Source organism: Musa acuminata, chromosome BXJ2-4, assembly GCF_036884655.1.
Source record: "Musa acuminata AAA Group cultivar baxijiao chromosome BXJ2-4, Cavendish_Baxijiao_AAA, whole genome shotgun sequence".
NCBI lineage: Eukaryota > Viridiplantae > Streptophyta > Magnoliopsida > Zingiberales > Musaceae > Musa > Musa acuminata.
The window spans coordinates 45,216,116-45,235,068 of record NC_088341.1 but is presented as its reverse complement, the minus strand read 5'-3'; the positions used below and the strand labels follow the sequence as shown (position 1 = coordinate 45,235,068).

Below are 18,953 nucleotides of genomic sequence, written 5' to 3'. Positions count from 1 at the left end.
CTATACGTGAAAAGCCCCAAGACCGATAACTAAAATAGAGAACTGAAACCTGCAGATCCTCTTCTGCAACCACATTAGGGATTGCTTCCGAACTTACTCGGCTCTTGGAAGACGGATCTAAATTCGCGATCTACAATACAGTCGGACGACGAATTGAATCGAAGTTGACGGGGTCAATGCAACAAGCCATCAATTGAATGTCTAATGCATTCGCATGACGGTAGATGAAGTCGATCATCATTTCTGAACCAACACGGATGGATTTTACTATGAGAAGACTTGGCCACCAAACTTCCGTCCCTGTTCTTAGCAATTTTGTGTCCATCAAACTTGCAATAGTAAAACAAATTCCACCAAGACTGAATCGATCAAGGTACCGTGTGATGGTAGTCCGAGAACACGGGATGCATCCACAAAAGCCCAACGTCACCCTGGATAACGTATGCGCACATCAAAGCACCGGCGTCAATATCCTATTCATCATGCTCATTCCATTCATAAATCCTCTGAAAGTACCCACTTGACCCGTTACAAGCAACCATGGCAACGTGGTCGTACCAAAGGTCTTTAAGGCATTTAACCAAACACGCAATACGCGTGTTTGGGTAATCCATCCTTTCCTGTATAAAGCTTGGCCCCTCGCATCCCTTACCCCCAACACGGAGTAAGCTATTCCTGCCTCTTCCGCGGCACGCGCACACAGTTCTTTGCATCCCTTATCCCCGACTCCGAATAAGATATCCCAACTGTAGCGAAATACTCTTAGGATCCTCCTCATCCCATGCCTTCCATAATCGACAAATGTTATACCTCGCTCCTCCTCTTCCCCTCGAAGTCGCCCCTCAAGCCCTCCCCCTCGCCGTCCTCCTCTCGCCACTTCGAAGAAACTCTCGCTCTTCGTCTCAGCTCCCTCCTCCCAATCCCCGGCCACTCGCTGCAGGTCCCCCTTCCTTGGGTGGCCGGCGCCGTCCACCTCCTCGCCCTCACCCTTGCCAGCGCCGCGGCCCTCATCTCCGACCACTCCCTCCGCGGCCCCGACCCGGATGACCTAGTTGCCCTCCTCGACGCCGGCGTTACCCTCCTCGACGCATGCAACGCCGCCTCCGCCGAGGTCGCCAGGTTGGAGCGCTGGCTCCTCCCCCTTCGCTTCGTTCTCCGCCTCCTCTCCGACGAGGAGTCGCTGACGAAAGAGAGAATCCGACGGGCGCATAAGGCGATAGTCGAGTGGGAGAGCACGCCGAGCCGCAAGATCGAGCGCTCAGCAGGCAAGACGATCCGGATAATGGCGCCGGATGAGCCGCCGCGTGGCAAGGCGTCGGTCGTGCGGAGGGCGACGTACGCGGTGGAGGCTGTCTCGCGCCTGGTAACGGCGGCAACGATGGGGGCGATCGGCAAAGGGGAGGCCGCTCTCCCGCACGACATACGGGTCTCCAGCGACTGGCCGTGGGCGGAGGCCTACAACGAGGTCGCGGCGAAAGTTTCCGCCCGAATAGGAACGGTGCCCCCCAGCGAGCTGGAGGCGGTGGAGGCGTCAGTGAGGAAGTTGAAGGCGGTGATTTGCGGGGAGGAGCACGGAGACCGAATGGAGAGGCTGGGGATGGCGGTGGCAGCGTTGGAGAGCGCGACGGAGGAAATGACGGACGGGTTGGACCGGCTGACGGGCAGCGTCAACGGAGCGTTTCACGCGGCGATGGGAACGAGGAATGCCGCGTTGAGCCGCCTCCGGTCTGCTGCAAGTCGGCATCGCAAGCAACTGTTGCACGCAACACGGAAGCACTACTAAATAGTAATTAAGGCGAATTCGTGCGAAAAGTTTACCTTTCAAAATTTTTCGCAAAATATTTTTATTTTAAAAAAATTAGAAACAATATTTTTTTTCAAAATAATCATTTTATTTTCCAAGTTCTCCCTAATTAGAACCAAAATGGCACTGTAGAAACTCGCTATTTAATGTAAATATATCTGATGTATATCTTGTTTTATTTTTTTTCTCTTTTCTGTTCTAATATGAACTCTGAATTTTAATTTTTTCTGTAATTTTGATTAATCTATACTATGTTTTTGTTGTAATTTCACCCATGCTTTGATCAGACGCTGAAGAGATCGATGTTCTATACATTAGTTTTTTGATTGGCATATCAATTAAAGCACGCGTTGATCAGCCATACTTTGTGTCCATCACTCATGATTTGATCAGACTGGCAGACAATCACAAATTCCACCGTGATGAATCAAATTAAGTTTAGCCAAAGTGGACAATTCCATAGCAGAACTGCATCACGTTACGACTCTATACAGTCTACGCGATAACGTAAGGCAAAAAGAAACGAAGCATGAAAAGGGCTCAATATTATTAGCCGAGGCAGCCTTTGGGTCCCTTTGCTTGCTTCACGTGCGGAACGCATGGGGAAGAAGCCCATTCCAACATACTTACTCGCTCCCACAAGCTGCGAGCCCGCGGCCGACCTCCCCGGGCCGCCTCCGCCTCCTCCCTCAGCCGGCGGTTCTCATCGCGCAGGCGGTTCACCTCCGCCCGCGCCTCCCCCTTCTCCTTCTCCCGCCGCGCCATGGCCTCGAAGCACTCCCGGTTCCGTTGCTCCAGCCCGTAGATCTGCGCTTGGAGACCCTCGATCGTCCGCCCCATGAGACACACACGGTGGTCCTCCCGCAGCTTCACCACCGTCCGCGCCAGGTCCGCACCCCGCCGCCTCAAGTAACCGAGCTCCGCCGCCACCGCACGCATCTCCTCCTCCGCGGTTACCGCCCGGAAGCCCAGACGCGAATTCTCCCCCAGCAGCACCATCCGCTCCGCCTCAAGCACCTCCACCAGGCTCCCCTGCAGCTCGATCTTGCGCGCCGACTCGGCCAGCCGCCGCTCTGCCTCCGCGCTCTCCGCCTCCAGCAGATCCCGCTCCACCGACGCCAGCACCATTTGCGCCACGATCATGTCCAGGTCGTCGTCGGCGGCGACAGCGGGGGGCGTACCTCGGCGCAGCGGTTGTGGCTGGGCAGCCAACGGTTGGAAGGAGAGGGAGCTCTCGGCGTCAGAGTAAGCGGAGTCCCGCAGATCATGATCGTCATCGGCGTCGAGGTCGGAGGGAACGGAGGATGTGCGACGTTGATGTCGGTGGTGCAGGGACTGGGAGTAGCGGTCGGCTAGGTAGAGGTACCGGTTATGGAGGTCGTGGAGGAGGGCGATGAGTTGGGGCCGCCTCTGGTAGTAGTTCTCCGCCCGTTCCGCGAACGTGTCCGCCTTCGAGTTCTCCGGTACAGCCACCGCGACTGCTTGCACCCTATGCTCTATATCTGCACCCCATTAACCCAATTACTTGCAATTTCAATCTCATAACCAAAGATATATATACATAAAGGGAAAAGAAATCAGAGATCTAATTTGAACTTGAAATTAATCCCAACCTCTTCTCCAGACAAAAAAACACATTCAATTTATGTTTTGCTGCAGAGTAGGCAGAAATTGTAAATCAGCATCGTAATGAGCGAACACTATTGATAAGAGGACAGCAGATATTAATAGACCTACGTAACGTAGCAGGCTATTCTGCTTCTACTCTCCATTGCACTCCCCATTTGACTACAAGATCCCATTAAAAACTTATCGTACGTTTCAAACTCAACCAGAAAGGGATGATAGCAACCATCCAAAGCAAATATAGAGAATCCAACCACTTTACTTTCCCTGGAAGCAACACTACCGAGACAGTGACATAGCATCCTTCATTTACTTCGGCAAACACTCAAGTACGTTAATTTTGTTCTTTTCCCATCCGACTTCTTCCATTCGAGAGATGAGAAGCAGCAGCAGAAAAGCTAAGGGGAACAGTGCTCGTCACCTGCAAGAGTCGCTTGAAGCCAAGGCGGGCATGTGGAGGACCGACACAAGGAGTGTCCCGTCGTCGTCGTCGTCGTCGTCGTCGTCGTCGCCGTCGTCATCGCAATGGGAAACGTCGCCAGGGACGCCGCGTTTCAATGCGGTAACACAAAAGAAGAAAACGCTGCAGGCCTTCTCCTGAATCGATTGAGCATGACGTGAGACGAGCCAAAAAGTGACAGACAAGTAAACTCGTAAACGAAAAGATAACTTGGTGCGAACCCGGAGGGTTACATCACCGGAGATCAGGAAGCAGGAGAACCATGGGTGCGTGGAGGCATTGTGATAGGGTTAAAAAGCTAAATCCGATCGAAACAGCTTGGAGATAAGATACACATTTTAAATCTGATAAGTTACGTTAAATAAGTTGGAACGTAATCTAGATAAAAAGAAATAAATCATAATCACCGGAAAAGTTGGGATTGCCAGCCTGCCTTAAGAGCGAAAAACATTGGGGATGTGAAACACGGAGAGAAGAGCTTCAGAATGTTGTAATTCCAACTCTGGTTTTACATGTAACCTTTATTCTATGCTATATCAGTAATATTTCACATGGTACACGTTAAACTAATGAAATTATTTTTTATGTTTGATCAAAATCTTTATAATCCGTACAGATATACTAAGAAAAGAGAAGGTTTTATTTTTATTTTTATTTTTGCGTTCTTTTGCAAAGCTAAAGCTATCTGCCTGGGTGAAAAAATAGGAGTGGGAAAGCAACAAAGAATGTCAAGTTCACAGAAAATGAACTCCAGTTTGGCAAACAGGGTCAGTTAAGAACATCTAAGGAACCACTACATCAGTAACATCTCACGTTCTATTGCAATGTTCGTCGTAATCTACTGCTGTCATTCTAAGAAAAGAAAACTTAGGGTAGGTGTTTCTTTCTTTTCTTCTGTGTGCTCTTGAGAAAGATAACAAGAAAAAAGACAAGAAAATGGAGAACAGAGGATGAGAACATGACATGAGACGGGAAACTGTACCGCTTTGAAGGAAGAGAGAGTCCACTTCGCCGGAGAAGCTCTGCTATACTACCCGAGAAGCGACATGAGTAATCAGCAGGAGCAGAAGCAGAGCAGAGCAGAGGGAAGGGGCCATTTAGGTCCGCCCGATGTCCACAGAGAGAGAGAGGAGTAAGATCCAACCATGTTTGGTTTTGCTGATTCGTTCAAATTAGAGCCCAGGCTTCTATGGCCATCAAAGCCGTCGACACTTCGGGTAGGGGAAGATGGACGGTGGTGGTGGTGGACAGGTTCCCCGTTCTCTGAAGTGTAGCCAATAAAAAAGGGAAACGTAGCCTGCGGCGTCCAGTGTTTTCAACTCAAGCCGTCAGATGTCGCATTCTTGACTACGGGCGTTTTGGTTTAGAGCCCCCTACTTGGTCGTATTCACGAAATTGCCAATCACCGACCGCTGCCGAGAGGATTGCAAATATATCATTTTCGTTAAATTAATTAGTATTATAAATAAATTAATTATAATTATAAAAATATTATGGTATTTATTTATTTATTTATACTCGAAACAGACTAATATTGACTACTGTTAGTATTGATTAACCTTATTTTTTGGAGTAATATTAACAAACAATATTTGAGAAATGTAATTCAGAAATCATTTTAGTGTAAGATATGGAATCTGTGTTTGGAGACGTAAGGTCATCAAAATCTGAACGAGTCCACTGTGATAAGAATCATGGAGAAATGTGAATTACCAACTATGTTGGCCATCAAATGATAAATCTGCAATAATGAATTCCACACTGATCCCTTCAAGAACGGGCAATGCTTCCCAGGCCAAGATTTTGCTTGTTAACACAAATTGTTCATAACCCCATCCTTGATGTGTGCATGGATCGGCTCTGCTTGCCAATCAAAACAAAAACCTCGAATGATCTGATCACCAGGCCACACCTGAAGTAAATTCTGCAAGTGACTAATGATGCCTACCAATCTCTATCCACTTAGCTTTATATGATTAAATGGACATAAGATGATTATAATTGTTTCCTCTATGGTATTTCTGTGTCATGTATGGTAGATACACTAATGTGGCAGTGACTGACCATCACAGACAGAATAGGTAATACTCAAAATCCTGATAGCTATTCCGCTTTAATCTACTCAAAACCAGTTAACAACCTGTTCATCCTAACTCTTGATATTTGCCATAAAATTCATTTACTTTGCAGTCCAACTACAAAAGTAGAGTGCTAGGAAAATGAAAGATGAAATATCTCAAAACAAAGAATCACAACCATCTCCTAAAGCATGAGCCAAAAAACAGTACTCGTGAATCAAATTGCTTTGTACTAAAAGCACACAGAGATAAAGGTGTCATATTTATAACAAGCAGATCTGCATCTCCTAGAGCTTCTACAATTGAAAGGGATAAACGAGATCCACAGCATGAAATGTAACAAGATTCGGCAGAAAATGGTCTTATTTTAGCAAGAACTCGACTTTTTTTATGTGAAATCCAAGGAAGATACCATAGCCATAAGACACAATGCAAGTCATACGCGAACATAATACTATGGGAATCAATTGGTGCAGTATACTAAACAATTATCCAACATCATGATTCTTAAAGCACCAAGCCCTAATTCGCCTCATACCCTTCTTTGGCCGGGGCATGATCGGCGGCCGGGATCTGGACGTACCCCACCTTCTTGGGGCTATCAGCCATGTAATCCTCTTCCTCCTCCCCGTCGGATGCGCACGCATCGTAGTGGTTGGAGACGAGGGACCAGACAAGGTACATGGTTGCGGCGGTGAGGGCGCCGCAGCCGACGCCGAAGAGAAGGCCAGCCACGACCACGATGATGTCCTTGGCGCGCTCCTGGAGGGAGCCGAACCCGAGGCCGGCGGGCTCGGCGACCGCGCGGCGGACCAGGTGCGGCCGTCGGATCAGAAACGGGCGGCCGTCGTTCAAGGCGTATGCGGAGGAGGAGAAGGGGGTGATAGTGCGGCATATGGAGACGAAACGGTAGAAGCGATGGGGCGCGGCGGAGACGTCGGCCGCAGTGGAGGAGGATCCGGTGGTGGAGATGGAATAGGTAATGAAGAGGATGTTGCGGGGGTGGAAAGGGGCGCCGGGCCGGGCGGCGGTGGAGGAGGCAAGGAGAGCGACGACGGCAACGAAGAGGACGGTCGCAGGGGGGGAGAAGGAAGCCATGGTTGAGAACAGAAGAATGGGAAGACGACAGGAGAGAAAAAAGCGAGCAACTTTATGTGGAAGAGAAGGGACTATATACACCAAAAATCTATTCCGACCTGTTCGTGATATACCCGGAACATGTACCTACCTCACAGCTGCTCGTAGACGATTTGCATTCGCGAATCAAAGGAAGGATAGGTGGTAGGGGAAATTTGGGTGTTCCATATATAACAAACTCCTTTGACTTCTTTGGGTCTGATGGGCCCCTGGCGGTGTTTTGACGGCAGAGCAGTCTGAACCGGACCGTGCCGAAGCTTTACTCTTTTCTGGACCGCCCGAATCTGGCCGATCTCTTGTTTGAGAAAGTATGACATGAAGCCGGGCCCTACAAATTATGCTCTCAGAAGGGCCAAGAGATTAGGGAGACGACATATTGTTTAAGAATGTTGATTACGGTCATCATGAATCCATTCCTCTCCGTTATGTGATAATTACACTGGAGTAAACTATCGTGTTGCTGAATTATAAAACATTAGGATGTGGAATTATCATCTTATTTATTGATTTGACCAGTAAAAATTACAAGAAGTCTTCCCGTCTCCTATTGAAATCGCACAGTCCTGTCCATTGCATGCATTTTAAATAGATTTCCAAACGCATTGATCAAGATTCGTGCACAATATCGGCGGGTGCATTGGTACCGTCAGATTGGTGCTTGCTAGCCTTCACGGTATCTTGGAACTCTTCCAGCACCCACTACTTACTGAGACTATTTAGGAAACTTGATGTGGTTATAATTCCCATCAAGATTTTACCAAAAGAGGTGATGTAGGCATTTCTTGGAAATCCTAGTTTGAGCAGGAAACCAGAATGAAATGGAAGTCCGAACCCCAGTGGAAGTGGTGTTTCCTATTTCAAACGCCGTCTGAGACTATAAATAGAACCCCATTCCCGACCTTAGATTCTGCCATTCTTTCCTCTCTCGCTTGCTTCATTCTCGTAGCAGATTAGAGTGCGCTGTTGAAGAATTCTGGTAAGCGTCTTCTCCTCTTTTCCTTCTTGATTAGTTTCTCGCTGCCTTTCTCTCTCTTTCTCTAGTTTTTTCCTTCATTGCACCGTCGAGTATTTGATAGATCACACTGCTTCGGATCACAGCGAACGAGATGGCGAAGAGAAGGTCGAGAACGTCGAAGCTGATTAAGACCAAGAAGGTGGAGTCCAAGCTGGAGGAGGCCTTCACTTGCCCCTTCTGCAACCACGACAAGAGCGTAAGTTGCACCTTGGATACGAAGCTCAAGATTGGGGAGGCGCAGTGCTGGGTCTGCAAAGAGAGCTACGCCACCACTATCCATCACCTGACGGAGCCCATCGACATATACAGCGAGTGGGTCGACGAATGTGAGAAGGTCGACAAGTCTGAAGAACTCCGTGACGATGATCACCGCCACTCCAAGAAAAGGCGTGCAATTCTGGTGGAGGATTATAGCATTCGAAGTAGACACCCCCAAGAAGCATATAGTTGATACATCACGTTGTTTTTGTCTAAGTTCCATGTGGTTCTTTCTCGTTTTCTAGGTCCCACAATTTTGGGATCAGGTTACAAAACGAAACCAGCATATGCAATAACAAATGATAATATACATGAATAAAATGCCATCCCGTCATTGTGGCGAATGTTTTCGGTGATCAAAGTCTCTGAGGAATTCTATCTGATGTTGCTGTAAAGGTTGTTTCTATGATGTGGATGCACATAGTTACAGTATACGTAGCTGCGAAGTGCTCCTCTCGAGTAGGAAAGCAAAAAATGCTGGGTCTGCAAAGAGACCTATGCCACCACTATCGACCGCCGTTGACTTATATAGCGAATGGCTCGACCGACGTGAGGAGGCCAGCAAGTCTGAAGATTGGCGAGAAGATCGTCCACTCTCCAAGAAAAGGCGTGCAACTATGGTGAAGGATGTTGCGATCCTTGGCCCTAGTTGATCTTGTCTGCAACTTTGATCAATCAATCTCTTTGTTATTGTCTCAGAAATATGAAGTAAACGAGGCAGAAATATGATCAATCTCCAGGATATCCCCTTTGTGCGGATCAAATTGCAAAATGAAACTTGTCTTGCGATGAAGCAATTCCTGTTCCACTTTCTCCTCTCTGTTCTCGAAGGTGCACCGCGATATGCTGAAACGAATATACATGTATAAAATTGCATCAAAATTGTCTCCCTTGAAGTTGATGTAAAATTTAATTTTGTGATGTGTATATAACTATGTGTGTACATAATTTGCTCATGGATCTTACAGTGCTCACATAACAGGACATCAAACTCACTATTGCGTAATGTAACTAGTGATGAAATCTGTAACAGCCGTTATTTCCTACTCCGTATCCTAATCCAACTCGTGTTAGCATTAGCAGATCATTCCGTTATGTGATGTGCATGCCAAGTATAATCGATGATAAATTCTATTGAGTAACTTGTCAGAATGATGAAGTGGGTTATAGACGGTCGGGATAGCTTGTGCACTTTGAGTTTAACACATCACCAGAGTCCAGTCTTCTATTGAGACATAGCACTTGTCTTGGAAGAAAAGAAAATATATCTCAAATCCTAGTCTCAATTGAAGTAATGTTTCCTTTTCTATAAACAACAGTCTCTGTCCTATAAATACATGCACATGAAAAGGAATAAGAGGCTCAGCCCACAGATAAGCTTCAAAAGTATGTGGCACTATAAGTTCCAGCCATTTCAGAATACTAACAAAAGCAATTCAAGAAGTAATGTTTCTACTAGTAAAAGTGTGGGACAAACAAATAAATATAACGGTGCAGCTTGATCACTGATTAATTTTTTATTTGATGAATCTCAGTCCAGAAAAAATACATATACTTCATGAATCAGTGATTCTTAAATTAGACGATACAGAAAAATTAACAAGAGAAGGAGAAACAAACATGCCTCATCATGCTTTCAGGTCAATCACCAGTAATCCTGACAAGAGCAAGATCCTTCTCTAAAATGGTGAAAGCGGTTGGCGTCCCGCACTATTAGCTCTCTTGTAGTAACCAAAGATATGAGTTTTATGACTGTGTGACAGTCACAGCATATTCGGAGGTTCTTCATGATGTGGATAGGCATCCATTCAGGCAAGCTAACAAGACCATAAGCCACTGCCAGCTTCTCACTGTGATGGCCTTGAGATAGGGAAGTTGCGCTCTGGTCGTATCCTACAGCTTCTATCATCTTCATGAGCTCATCCAGTTTCCTCAGAATAATGTCAATTTGTGGATGGCTTGAATCATCAGCAGTGAAAACATGTACTGTGTTCTTAACCTCAATCCAACTACATCCAGGATTCTTTCTTATTCCCCTTTCTCTCATGAGCTTTCTCACTCTAGCCGAATCATCTGAATTCCCTGCATCTGCATATATCTTAGCCAGAAGAACATAACTTCCAGAGTCCTTTGTGTCCAACTCGAATAGATGTTTCACAGCACATTCTGCAAGTTCTTTGTTTCCATATATCTTGCAAGCTCCAAGCAAAGCACCCCAAATTTCAGCACTTGGTTTTATAGGCATGCTGTCTATGACTTTTTTGGCTTCTTCTAGCAAACCAGATCGGCTAAGAAGATCCACCATGCAAGCAAAATGCTCTAGACCAGGATTTATGTTATGGCATCTTGTCATACTGTCAAAATAAAATCTCCCTTCCTCTACGAGCCCCGAGTGACTACAACCTGATAGAACTGCAACATAGCTTATATAATCAGGTTTTATTCTGTCACATAACATCCTTTGCAAAATTTCTATTGTTTCCTTCCCTTGACCATGTTGTGCATAAGCAGTAATCATAGCATTCCAGGAGACCAGATCCTTGTCCAAGATAGACTCAAATACTTCTCGTGCTTCGACAATCTTTCCACATCTCGAGTACATCGTGATGATACCATTTGCCACCGAGGTGTCAGAATTGAGCCCCAATTTGAAAGCATGGGCAATTACCTGATTACCACATCTCACTGCTGCTACCTCAGCACAAGCACGAAACAGTGTAGCGAAAGTAACCCAATCTGGTTTTACAGCACCTTCCCGTTGTAGCATAATGAATGTTTTAAGGCCTTCTTCCTCGCTCCCATGCTGTATGTATGCACCTAGCATTGCATTCCATGTGACCACATTTCTGCCTTCCATGGCATCAAAATATTCACGAGCCTTGCTAATGTTACCCATCTGAGAGTATGCAGTGATCATGCTGGTCCATGATATGACATCTCTAACAGGCATTGACCGGAAGACACACTCAGCAGTCTCTACATTTCCACACTTCGCATACATTGTGACTAGAGCATTGGACACAGGAACAGATGAACAAGATCCAACCCGAAATGAAATAGAATGTAACTGAGTTCCAAGACATAAATCCATTTTAGTACAACAAGCACTAATTACAGTCGCCAGGATGAACTGATCCAAAGACATCGGCACTGATCTCATTTGATTGAAAATTTTCATAGCTTCCTCTACAAGTCCAGAATGAGCATATCCTGCAATAAGTGCAGTCCATGACACAGTGTTACGGTCACATAAAGCATCAAAAGTTCTCTGTGCTGATTGTAGGTGGCCACATTTAGCATACATATCAACCAGTGCACTCCCAAAAAACACATCGATGCTCTTTTGGCTCCTTATAATGTGAGCATGAAGATGCCTGCCCCATCTCAAATCAAGAATACTAGCGCAAACACTAAGCGCACAAGTGTATGTTGTAGAATTTAGCTCACAGCCTAGGGTACTCATCTCTATTACCATAGAAAGTGCTTCTTGTTCTCGGCCATTGTGAGACAGTATCGAAATCATTGTGTTCCACGATACAACATCTCGATCAGGCATCTTATTGAATACCTCAATAGCATGTTCAGTGCCATAAGAACTCCCATAACCTAAGATCATACTGTTCCAACAACAAAGATCAGGGCTTTCTAACAGATCAAACACTTGCGAGGCTAGGTCGACAGCTCCACACTTAACGTACATATCAATAAGGGATGCACCAACCTGAGAATCCCTTCCAAAATCAAGCTTCTCAACAAAACCATGCAATTGAAGGCCCAACCGATGAAAACCAAGTGCGCCACACGACTTCATTGCACAGGCAAAAGTAAACATATTTGGCTTGCAGTTTGGATCCTGAACCATCAAAGCAAATGTCTTCACCGTCTCCAAGGGCTGTCTATTGCGGAAATAACCTGCCATGAGCGTGTTCCAGGAAGTAGAGTCCCTAACAGGTATTTCATCGAACAGCTCCACTGCTTCACGTAAAAATCCAAACTTTGAAAGCCCGTTTATCATCATGTTGTAGGAGAAGACATTGGGGAAGGAAATGCCATCAAACACTTGGCGCGCATCGTCGAGGGAGCCGCAGCCGAGGTAGGTGTTCAGGAGATTGTTCTGGAGGAAGCGGGACGCCTCGAGGCCAGCAGAGACGAGGCAGGCGTGGAGCCTCCGGGCACCGGATACAGAGCCGGTGGCGCCGCAAGCTGCCATAGCGTCGGAGAGCTCTTGGGTGATTGCCATATAGGCTTTCTCCCCGAGGGCACCGGCGGAGCCATAGGCTCTCGATCGGAGGGGGGAGTGAGGAAGAACATGAAGAAGAAGGATGAGAGGAGAAGCGAATGCCTTCGGGTGACACCATGGAAGCTTTATCATCAAAGATTGTGGCTTTGGCGACACGAGACTCTGTCATTCCAATCCACCAGTGGTTTACACAATGTAAGCATGCAATTGGAATCAACGATGGTTTTATGGTTGATGAGGAGTACGGACGTGCTTTTATTGTACAGTTTCCGTATCAGCATATACCGGATACATTGGTAGTATCGTATCGGTCGGCATGTCTCATGCGTTACGACGAGACAGTGCAAGTCGTCGAGTGCTTTATGATTAGCGCAAATTTTCGTCGACTGCTTTAAGATTCGCGTGAAAATATTCTCCTCGGTTTCACTTTGGATGTCGTTGAGTGCTTTAAGATTCACGTAAAATTTGATCCTTTTATTTTTCTTGTAGGTTTTTCTTTTGGGGTCCAAATAGAAAAGATCGATCTCAGCCCCCTCCCACCCCGTTCTCTCTCTCGTGCTCGTTGCTGCGCGCCACCGAGGCTTAGGGTTGGAGTTCTACGTGTTGGCTGTGGATCTATGGCGGCGGCGGACAACGGCGGCGGTAGCGGTGGCGGCTCGGGGTCCCTCGAGACCCGGCCAGGGGTTCTCCTCGTCGGTTCCCCAAACGTTGGGAAAAGAACCCTCCTTTCGCGTTCGTACCCGTCTCTCCCTGCCTGCCACTATTTCTTTGCAACCATCTTTCGATCTTCTCTTGTTGCTGTAAGTTGTCCACGTTCGATCCGTCTACCAGTCTATGTAATCGACCATATGAAATGATCTCTTCTCTCCGTTTACTTCGGTTGCTACTAAGATTCCGGTGAAGTTGCTCTTTTTTTAGGTTGTCTATCGATACTCGTGAAAGGGGGAAATTTTCAGGAACATTTGTGAATGATCGGCACCTCGTTATGTGGTAGTTCAATATGTTTTTTATTTCTGGATTCATTGTGTTGTCAAATTTGGTTGTGGGTCTCTTCCAGCCTTTCTTTTTTCTCTTAACTTTCGGCTGTATCCAGATCCCTCATTTGTTATTTGTAGCGTAAGTTCAATCTATTCAGTATGCATTGAACCTTCCTATTTGGTTGTACGACAAGCCCCTCTGAAGTTATAAATCCAAACTGTAAATAAGTTTTGATACCTTGATGATCATGCAGCACATATAACCTCTTGCGAATTAATCTTATTTCCGATGCTAATCTGTGTGAAGTACCTACTAAATACTTGCTACGGACTTTGTTTTCTTCACCTAATCCTGTATATTGGTTAAGCTTATCAAGTGCCTTCAGAAAACTTGATTGTATCTCTTCTTTTATTATGGTACCTCAAAATTGTGATGGCTGAAAATAACACTTAATATGTACAACTCGAGAACAGTATCAGAGAATTTGTCTCAATGCCTTTGTGCACTTCCTGATCTCTTCATATTACTTCGCATTATGGTTGATTCATCATGTTGGCTCTCTTTAAATCATGAAATTTACAATATGTTTTGAATTGTAGACATTGATCTCCAGTCATAATGCTTATGGTTGCTTTCATAGATGAACAAATGGAACATATTCATTGTTAATCTTAAAGGGAATCTGTTCATGGTCATTTCATTATCTGAAACAACAGAATGTGTTCAATTTTTTTGCTTGTAGTTTTTTTCTTTTATTCCTTTCGAAGATGGAAGACTGGCCTGCATGTTTTCTATCAACATAGTTTTACTACACCTGGGTGTATATTAGACTTTCAGTGGGAAAATTTATGCATTGTGCTTTCAGTTGCATCTGGTAAACTAATAGAGAACATAAGTTGAACTTATTGCTATGTTCCTATGATTGCAAAGTTAGTAGGGCTGTTCTTGCTTCTTTTATGATTAGAGAAAAATGCATAGAAACTCTTTACATTGTATCTTATTTGGATGATTTGAACCCATTTAAAATAGGTCATTCATGGTCTTCAAGCTTATATGGATCTCTGCCTTTAGGCATCTCATTATCATTCATAGAATGTCTACATTATCGAGACTGTTCGGAGAAAGTTCTTACAGTTTTTCTGAACTCTGAATTTGTGTTATATACTTGATGGCCACACATTAATGCATAATGATCAGAGTTATGAAAGTTGATTTCTAATATAACACTGTTTATAAACTTGTTGTATGTAGCCTTCAAGAATCTTGATTTTAGAAGTGTTTCATGTAACAGCTTATGCATAGTTGTTGCGTCTAGCTCTTAAGAATTATCAAATATTATAACATTTTATGAGCCAGCTGATCCTTTTAAGTAGCTTCATATGTATTATAGCGTCTTAATATCCAATTGTAGCCCAAGAGAGAGATGGAGGTCTCAATTAGTTGGTAGTTTAAATCCCGTGCATAAATTCGTCATGTTCAAACTTTAAAGGGATATTTTTCTTTGTGAACTTGAATAAACATGTTTCTTATTGTTTGTTACCTTGTCAAGCAGCTTAACTCCAATTATTTTCTCTTGGTTCTTGTGTCTCATTGGATGTTGTCTTCATTAACTGCAGGATTGCTTTCAATTGAGTTTCCAGACACATCTGACTTGTCAACAGGGGTCCTTTGTCAAGGGTATGTAATATGCATGTTAATAATAAACTATTCTACTTTGCTGTCTTCTCATGAAATTGTTGATGTTGAAATGTTATTCTTATACATTTTAACTTTTTATGCTTTGATTATTTTGCTAGGTGGACGATTGACACTAAATATTACACTGCTGATCTCTCTATATGGACAGCTCATCTTGATGAAGAGTTCTCATTTAGATCATTGCCTATTTCTAAGCAGCTGGATGCCTTAGTGATGGTTTTTGACATGAATGATGTTCGAAACACAATCTATGCTTTTTAATTTTGATAGTTTGTCTTTATTTTTATGTTTTGACAGGCTTGATATTTGAAATTAGACTATGTTTTGTCCTCTTGTGTGTGTGCTCAGATTTCCATTAATTTTTACAAATCAGTATGAAGCATGCATGAGTTTGTTATTGGCTAATTTACTCTGCCTTCTTTGGTTTATCTGCAGGAGTCCTCTTTTGTTGCCCTCCAAGATTGGGTTGCCAAAACTGATATTAAAAAGTTTGAAATATTACTATGCATAGGAAACAAGGCAGATCTTGTGACTGGTCACTATGCCCATACAGAGTATAGAAGATGCATGCAGAAATGTGGAGAGTCCAGTAGTGATCCCCACCCTGAGTATGTAGATTATGGGATTGATGAGACTGAGGCTTGTAGCTTACTGGAGAATGAAGAACCATCTTTGGAAATTAGAAAGTCTTGTCTAGACTGGTGCATCGAACATAATATAGAGTATATTGAAGCTTGTGCCTCAAATGCTGACTTTGATAAATGTAAGTTTACCCCCTTTGTACCTTAAATTTCAAATATTTGCTAGATTCATGTTCTAGGGTGCACATTAGCAATATGGGTTTGTTGCTTATCTCATATGTTGCCTTGAAAAATTTTGTTAATACTTGGCTGTTGCATACAATCATTCAGTACACTTGAAATTGAAGTTAATGAATTTTTTTGCCCCCTGGAACTTTTAGCTTAGTTCTGTTATATTTTCTATCTTGAAGGATAGGGACTACACTTAACAAGAAAAATGCAAATTTGTATTGTGCATCATACTTGTACGATTTTGCCCTTTTGGCTTCAAGACTATCAAGTGATCTCTCATGCCATTACATGTCTATATAATTGGCTTCTACATTATGCTTCTTTTATGTCCATGTCACATTTTATAATAATCTGGTAATGGAATATTGCAATATGTGCATTGTCAGGTCTTTCAGTTGATGGTGATATGCAAGGTGTAGATCGGTTGTATGGAGCTCTGTCTGCTCATATGTGGCCTGGAATGATCCTGAAATCTGGAAACAAAATAATAAATCCATCCTTAGTTGAGAAAGAAGGTGAAGAAACTGACCGTACTATTTTTCATATTTTTAACAAACTTAAACCAAACTAAATCTTGATTGGTATTGACATTTGCTGTTAGATTCCTTGTAGTCATATCCTAGGCCGACACTGGATGTCATTCCACTGTAATGTCTATTAATTATTTATTGTTTGTAACCCTTCCAATCGGTCGACCGTTGTTTCTGATCATTTCAGCCATATTTTTCTGTATGATCTAATTTAAATTCTTAGTTTCTCATTTTGTATCCTTGCCTATGGCAGAGTCCACAGATGATGAATCAGAGTATGAGATCGAATATGAGGCTTTGTCTCATGGTTCTGATGAAGAGTGGAATGACTATAGTGATGCCGTTGTGACGAGAATGCATAATGAAACAGCAGATGGGATCAATCAAGACCCAAAACATGAAATGTCTAATATTCATGAAGCAGAAGTTGAAACCTCATCATCGACTCTGGCTCCTGGCATCCCTAGTGTTTTTCCTAATACTTCTGCCTTAGAAAGAGGAATTGTAATACATGAGCCTAGTGCAGAAATCAACATTGTCGAGAACCTAGGAGGGAAGCAAGAGGGAGAAATATCTGTAGAACAGAAACCAGGATCAAATTTTGAGGAGCAAGAAGAGCTCGGATCTGATGTAGTCAACATCAACGATTTGGATGAAGATGCACATTATGGTCTGGATGATCTAGAAAGGCTAATGTTTGAGATCGGTAACATGCGAGACAACTTGAGGCTGATGCCTGATTTTCAAAGGAGAGAAATGGCTGCAAACCTAGCTATGAAAATGGCTGCCATGTTTGGAGATGTCAGTGATGATGAAAATGGGTTATAATGTTGCGAAATGGTTAGGTTTTCCAAATGCTCACACAATCAAATGTATCATCTTGAAGATGGTTAACGATGCCGGTGCTGGGGTTATCTACTGCAGCTGTTATGTCAAGCCCATCTTATGTCCTAAGGGGTTTCATTGATTGTTGATCCTTGGTTAATGGCTTGTGAATTTGTCTCCTTCAACGTTGGCTTTGTTTCTTTGATAGTGGTGGTGCGATATGGTTTCCCTTGATCCTCTCTTTCATGTGTCTCCAGTATTACACGTTTTGAAGTAGGGGAATAGGCAACTTGAATTGGAATGTTTGTATTTAGTAGTTGATCCCGAATAACTGAAACTTATATCAGCAATAGTAGATCTCATTGTATTCAATCAATGAATAATGTCTTGTTATCGATCATTAGTTGAAAGTGAATATCATACTTATTCAATTGGAATATTTGTATGTAATAGTTGATCTCGAATAATTGATAAGAAACAAAGTTATGGTATTGGTAGTGAGTATTTTGTCGGTCAATCTTTATTTAATATGCGATTCTCACGTGATATTCCGGGTGAAAAGAGAAGATGAAGAACATGGATAAGAAGCCAAGAGGCTTTGGAGACGATTAGATTAGAGATTGCCTCTTTGTATAATATTTTTATATGACTGGGTATAAAAGCTCATTATTAACATAATGTAAATGAGCATTACATTTTTTTTACCACTCGTGCATACATTCATATATTTCGGGTTACTGACTTGGATGTTACAGAGATCGGATTAGAAAATATCTCTTGATCTCGATCTTCATGTAGGTGGCACCTCGGGAGCTTACCGTTTCCACCTCGGACAATCCTGTACATACGGGTTTAGACCATGTTGAGTTGACCAAAGACGTCAATAACTTCTTTCCTTGATAATTTTGGCATTAGAAAGAGGGCCCAATGTCATAGGAATGATCGCTCGTCGACTGAACGCTCGAGGAAAGAGGCTTTGCCCTTGATACATAGTACTTTCACTCAAGGATGGTAGTAGCCACCCTTTTCGCATATGGACGCATCCATCTTGATGCAAATGTCGATACGATATTGACATTTATTCAACGACTTGGGTCTCTCACCCTTAGAGATGACCCTGAGCCACTTATTCGCCCTCGTTGAGATGTTCTAATTGGCATTGCAGATGCTAATGGGCACGGCACAGATCGTTGCTCCACTTTTGACCTAGTTCTTTCACCCAAGGGTTCAACAACCATAGTACTTTCACTTAAGGGAGGCAGTAGTTATTCTTTTTTGCATATGGACGCATCTACCTCGACATAAACATCGATGTGATATTGACGTTTATTCAATGACTCGGGTCTCTCACCCTAAGAATAACCTCGAGCCACCTGCTTTCCTCGTCACCCCTAAGAATATTTCATGAAATATTTTGTCTCTTTACAACTAGGCATAAAGCCTTATCTTCAATACAATGAAAAGGGGAGTTACCATTTTTTAACACTTATCT

At 43.7% G+C, this 18,953-nt stretch overlaps 5 protein-coding genes across 9 annotated transcripts; 2 read left to right on the top strand and 3 right to left on the bottom strand.

Annotated features, from left to right (window-relative positions):
- The first annotated feature begins 781 nt into the window (after window positions 1-781).
- On the top strand, window positions 782-1,783 carry LOC135608830 (uncharacterized). Its single transcript, XM_065101876.1, has one exon. It carries the CDS (start codon window positions 782-784, stop codon window positions 1,781-1,783), a length of 1,002 nt encoding a protein of 333 aa, XP_064957948.1.
- Window positions 1,784-2,208: 425 nt separating this feature from the next.
- On the bottom strand, window positions 2,209-5,028 carry LOC103983348 (kinase-interacting family protein-like). 3 transcript variants are annotated; one of them, XM_009400570.3, is made up of 3 exons: window positions 4,873-5,028; window positions 3,852-4,027; window positions 2,209-3,306 (listed from the first exon to the last, which is right to left on the bottom strand). In XM_009400570.3, exons 2-3 carry the CDS (start codon window positions 3,949-3,951, stop codon window positions 2,354-2,356), a joined length of 1,053 nt encoding a protein of 350 aa, XP_009398845.2. In that variant the 5' UTR covers window positions 3,952-4,027; window positions 4,873-5,028; the 3' UTR covers window positions 2,209-2,353. The 3 variants fall into 3 exon arrangements, with proteins under 3 accessions (XP_009398845.2, XP_064962776.1, XP_064962777.1); XM_065106704.1 differs by lacking the exon at window positions 4,873-5,028 and adding an exon at window positions 4,112-4,190; XM_065106705.1 differs by lacking the exons at window positions 3,852-4,027; window positions 4,873-5,028 and adding exons at window positions 3,418-3,457; window positions 3,542-3,602.
- A 1,462-nt stretch (window positions 5,029-6,490) lies between these two features.
- LOC135608829 (uncharacterized) lies at window positions 6,491-7,066 on the bottom strand. Its single transcript, XM_065101875.1, has one exon. It carries the CDS (start codon window positions 7,064-7,066, stop codon window positions 6,491-6,493), a length of 576 nt encoding a protein of 191 aa, XP_064957947.1.
- Window positions 7,067-8,510: 1,444 nt separating this feature from the next.
- On the bottom strand, window positions 8,511-12,822 carry LOC103982394 (pentatricopeptide repeat-containing protein At3g24000, mitochondrial-like). The gene is made up of 2 exons (XM_009399313.3): window positions 10,003-12,822; window positions 8,511-9,224 (listed from the first exon to the last, which is right to left on the bottom strand). Exon 1 carries the CDS (start codon window positions 12,748-12,750, stop codon window positions 10,024-10,026), a length of 2,727 nt encoding a protein of 908 aa, XP_009397588.2. The 5' UTR covers window positions 12,751-12,822; the 3' UTR covers window positions 8,511-9,224; window positions 10,003-10,023.
- Window positions 12,823-13,116: 294 nt separating this feature from the next.
- LOC103982395 (uncharacterized) lies at window positions 13,117-17,864 on the top strand. Of its 3 annotated transcripts, XM_065106702.1 has the most exons (7): window positions 13,202-13,418; window positions 13,537-13,608; window positions 15,213-15,273; window positions 15,393-15,528; window positions 15,730-16,057; window positions 16,493-16,621; window positions 16,890-17,864. In XM_065106702.1, the coding sequence occupies exons 2-7, from the start codon at window positions 13,587-13,589 to the stop codon at window positions 17,462-17,464; spliced, it is 1,251 nt and encodes a 416-aa protein (XP_064962774.1). In that variant the 5' UTR covers window positions 13,202-13,418; window positions 13,537-13,586; the 3' UTR covers window positions 17,465-17,864. The 3 variants fall into 3 exon arrangements, with proteins under 3 accessions (XP_009397589.2, XP_064962774.1, XP_018679787.2); XM_009399314.3 differs by lacking the exon at window positions 13,537-13,608 and having other exon boundaries at window positions 13,117-13,350; XM_018824242.2 differs by having other exon boundaries at window positions 13,202-13,608.
- The last annotated feature ends 1,089 nt before the right edge of the window (window positions 17,865-18,953 follow it).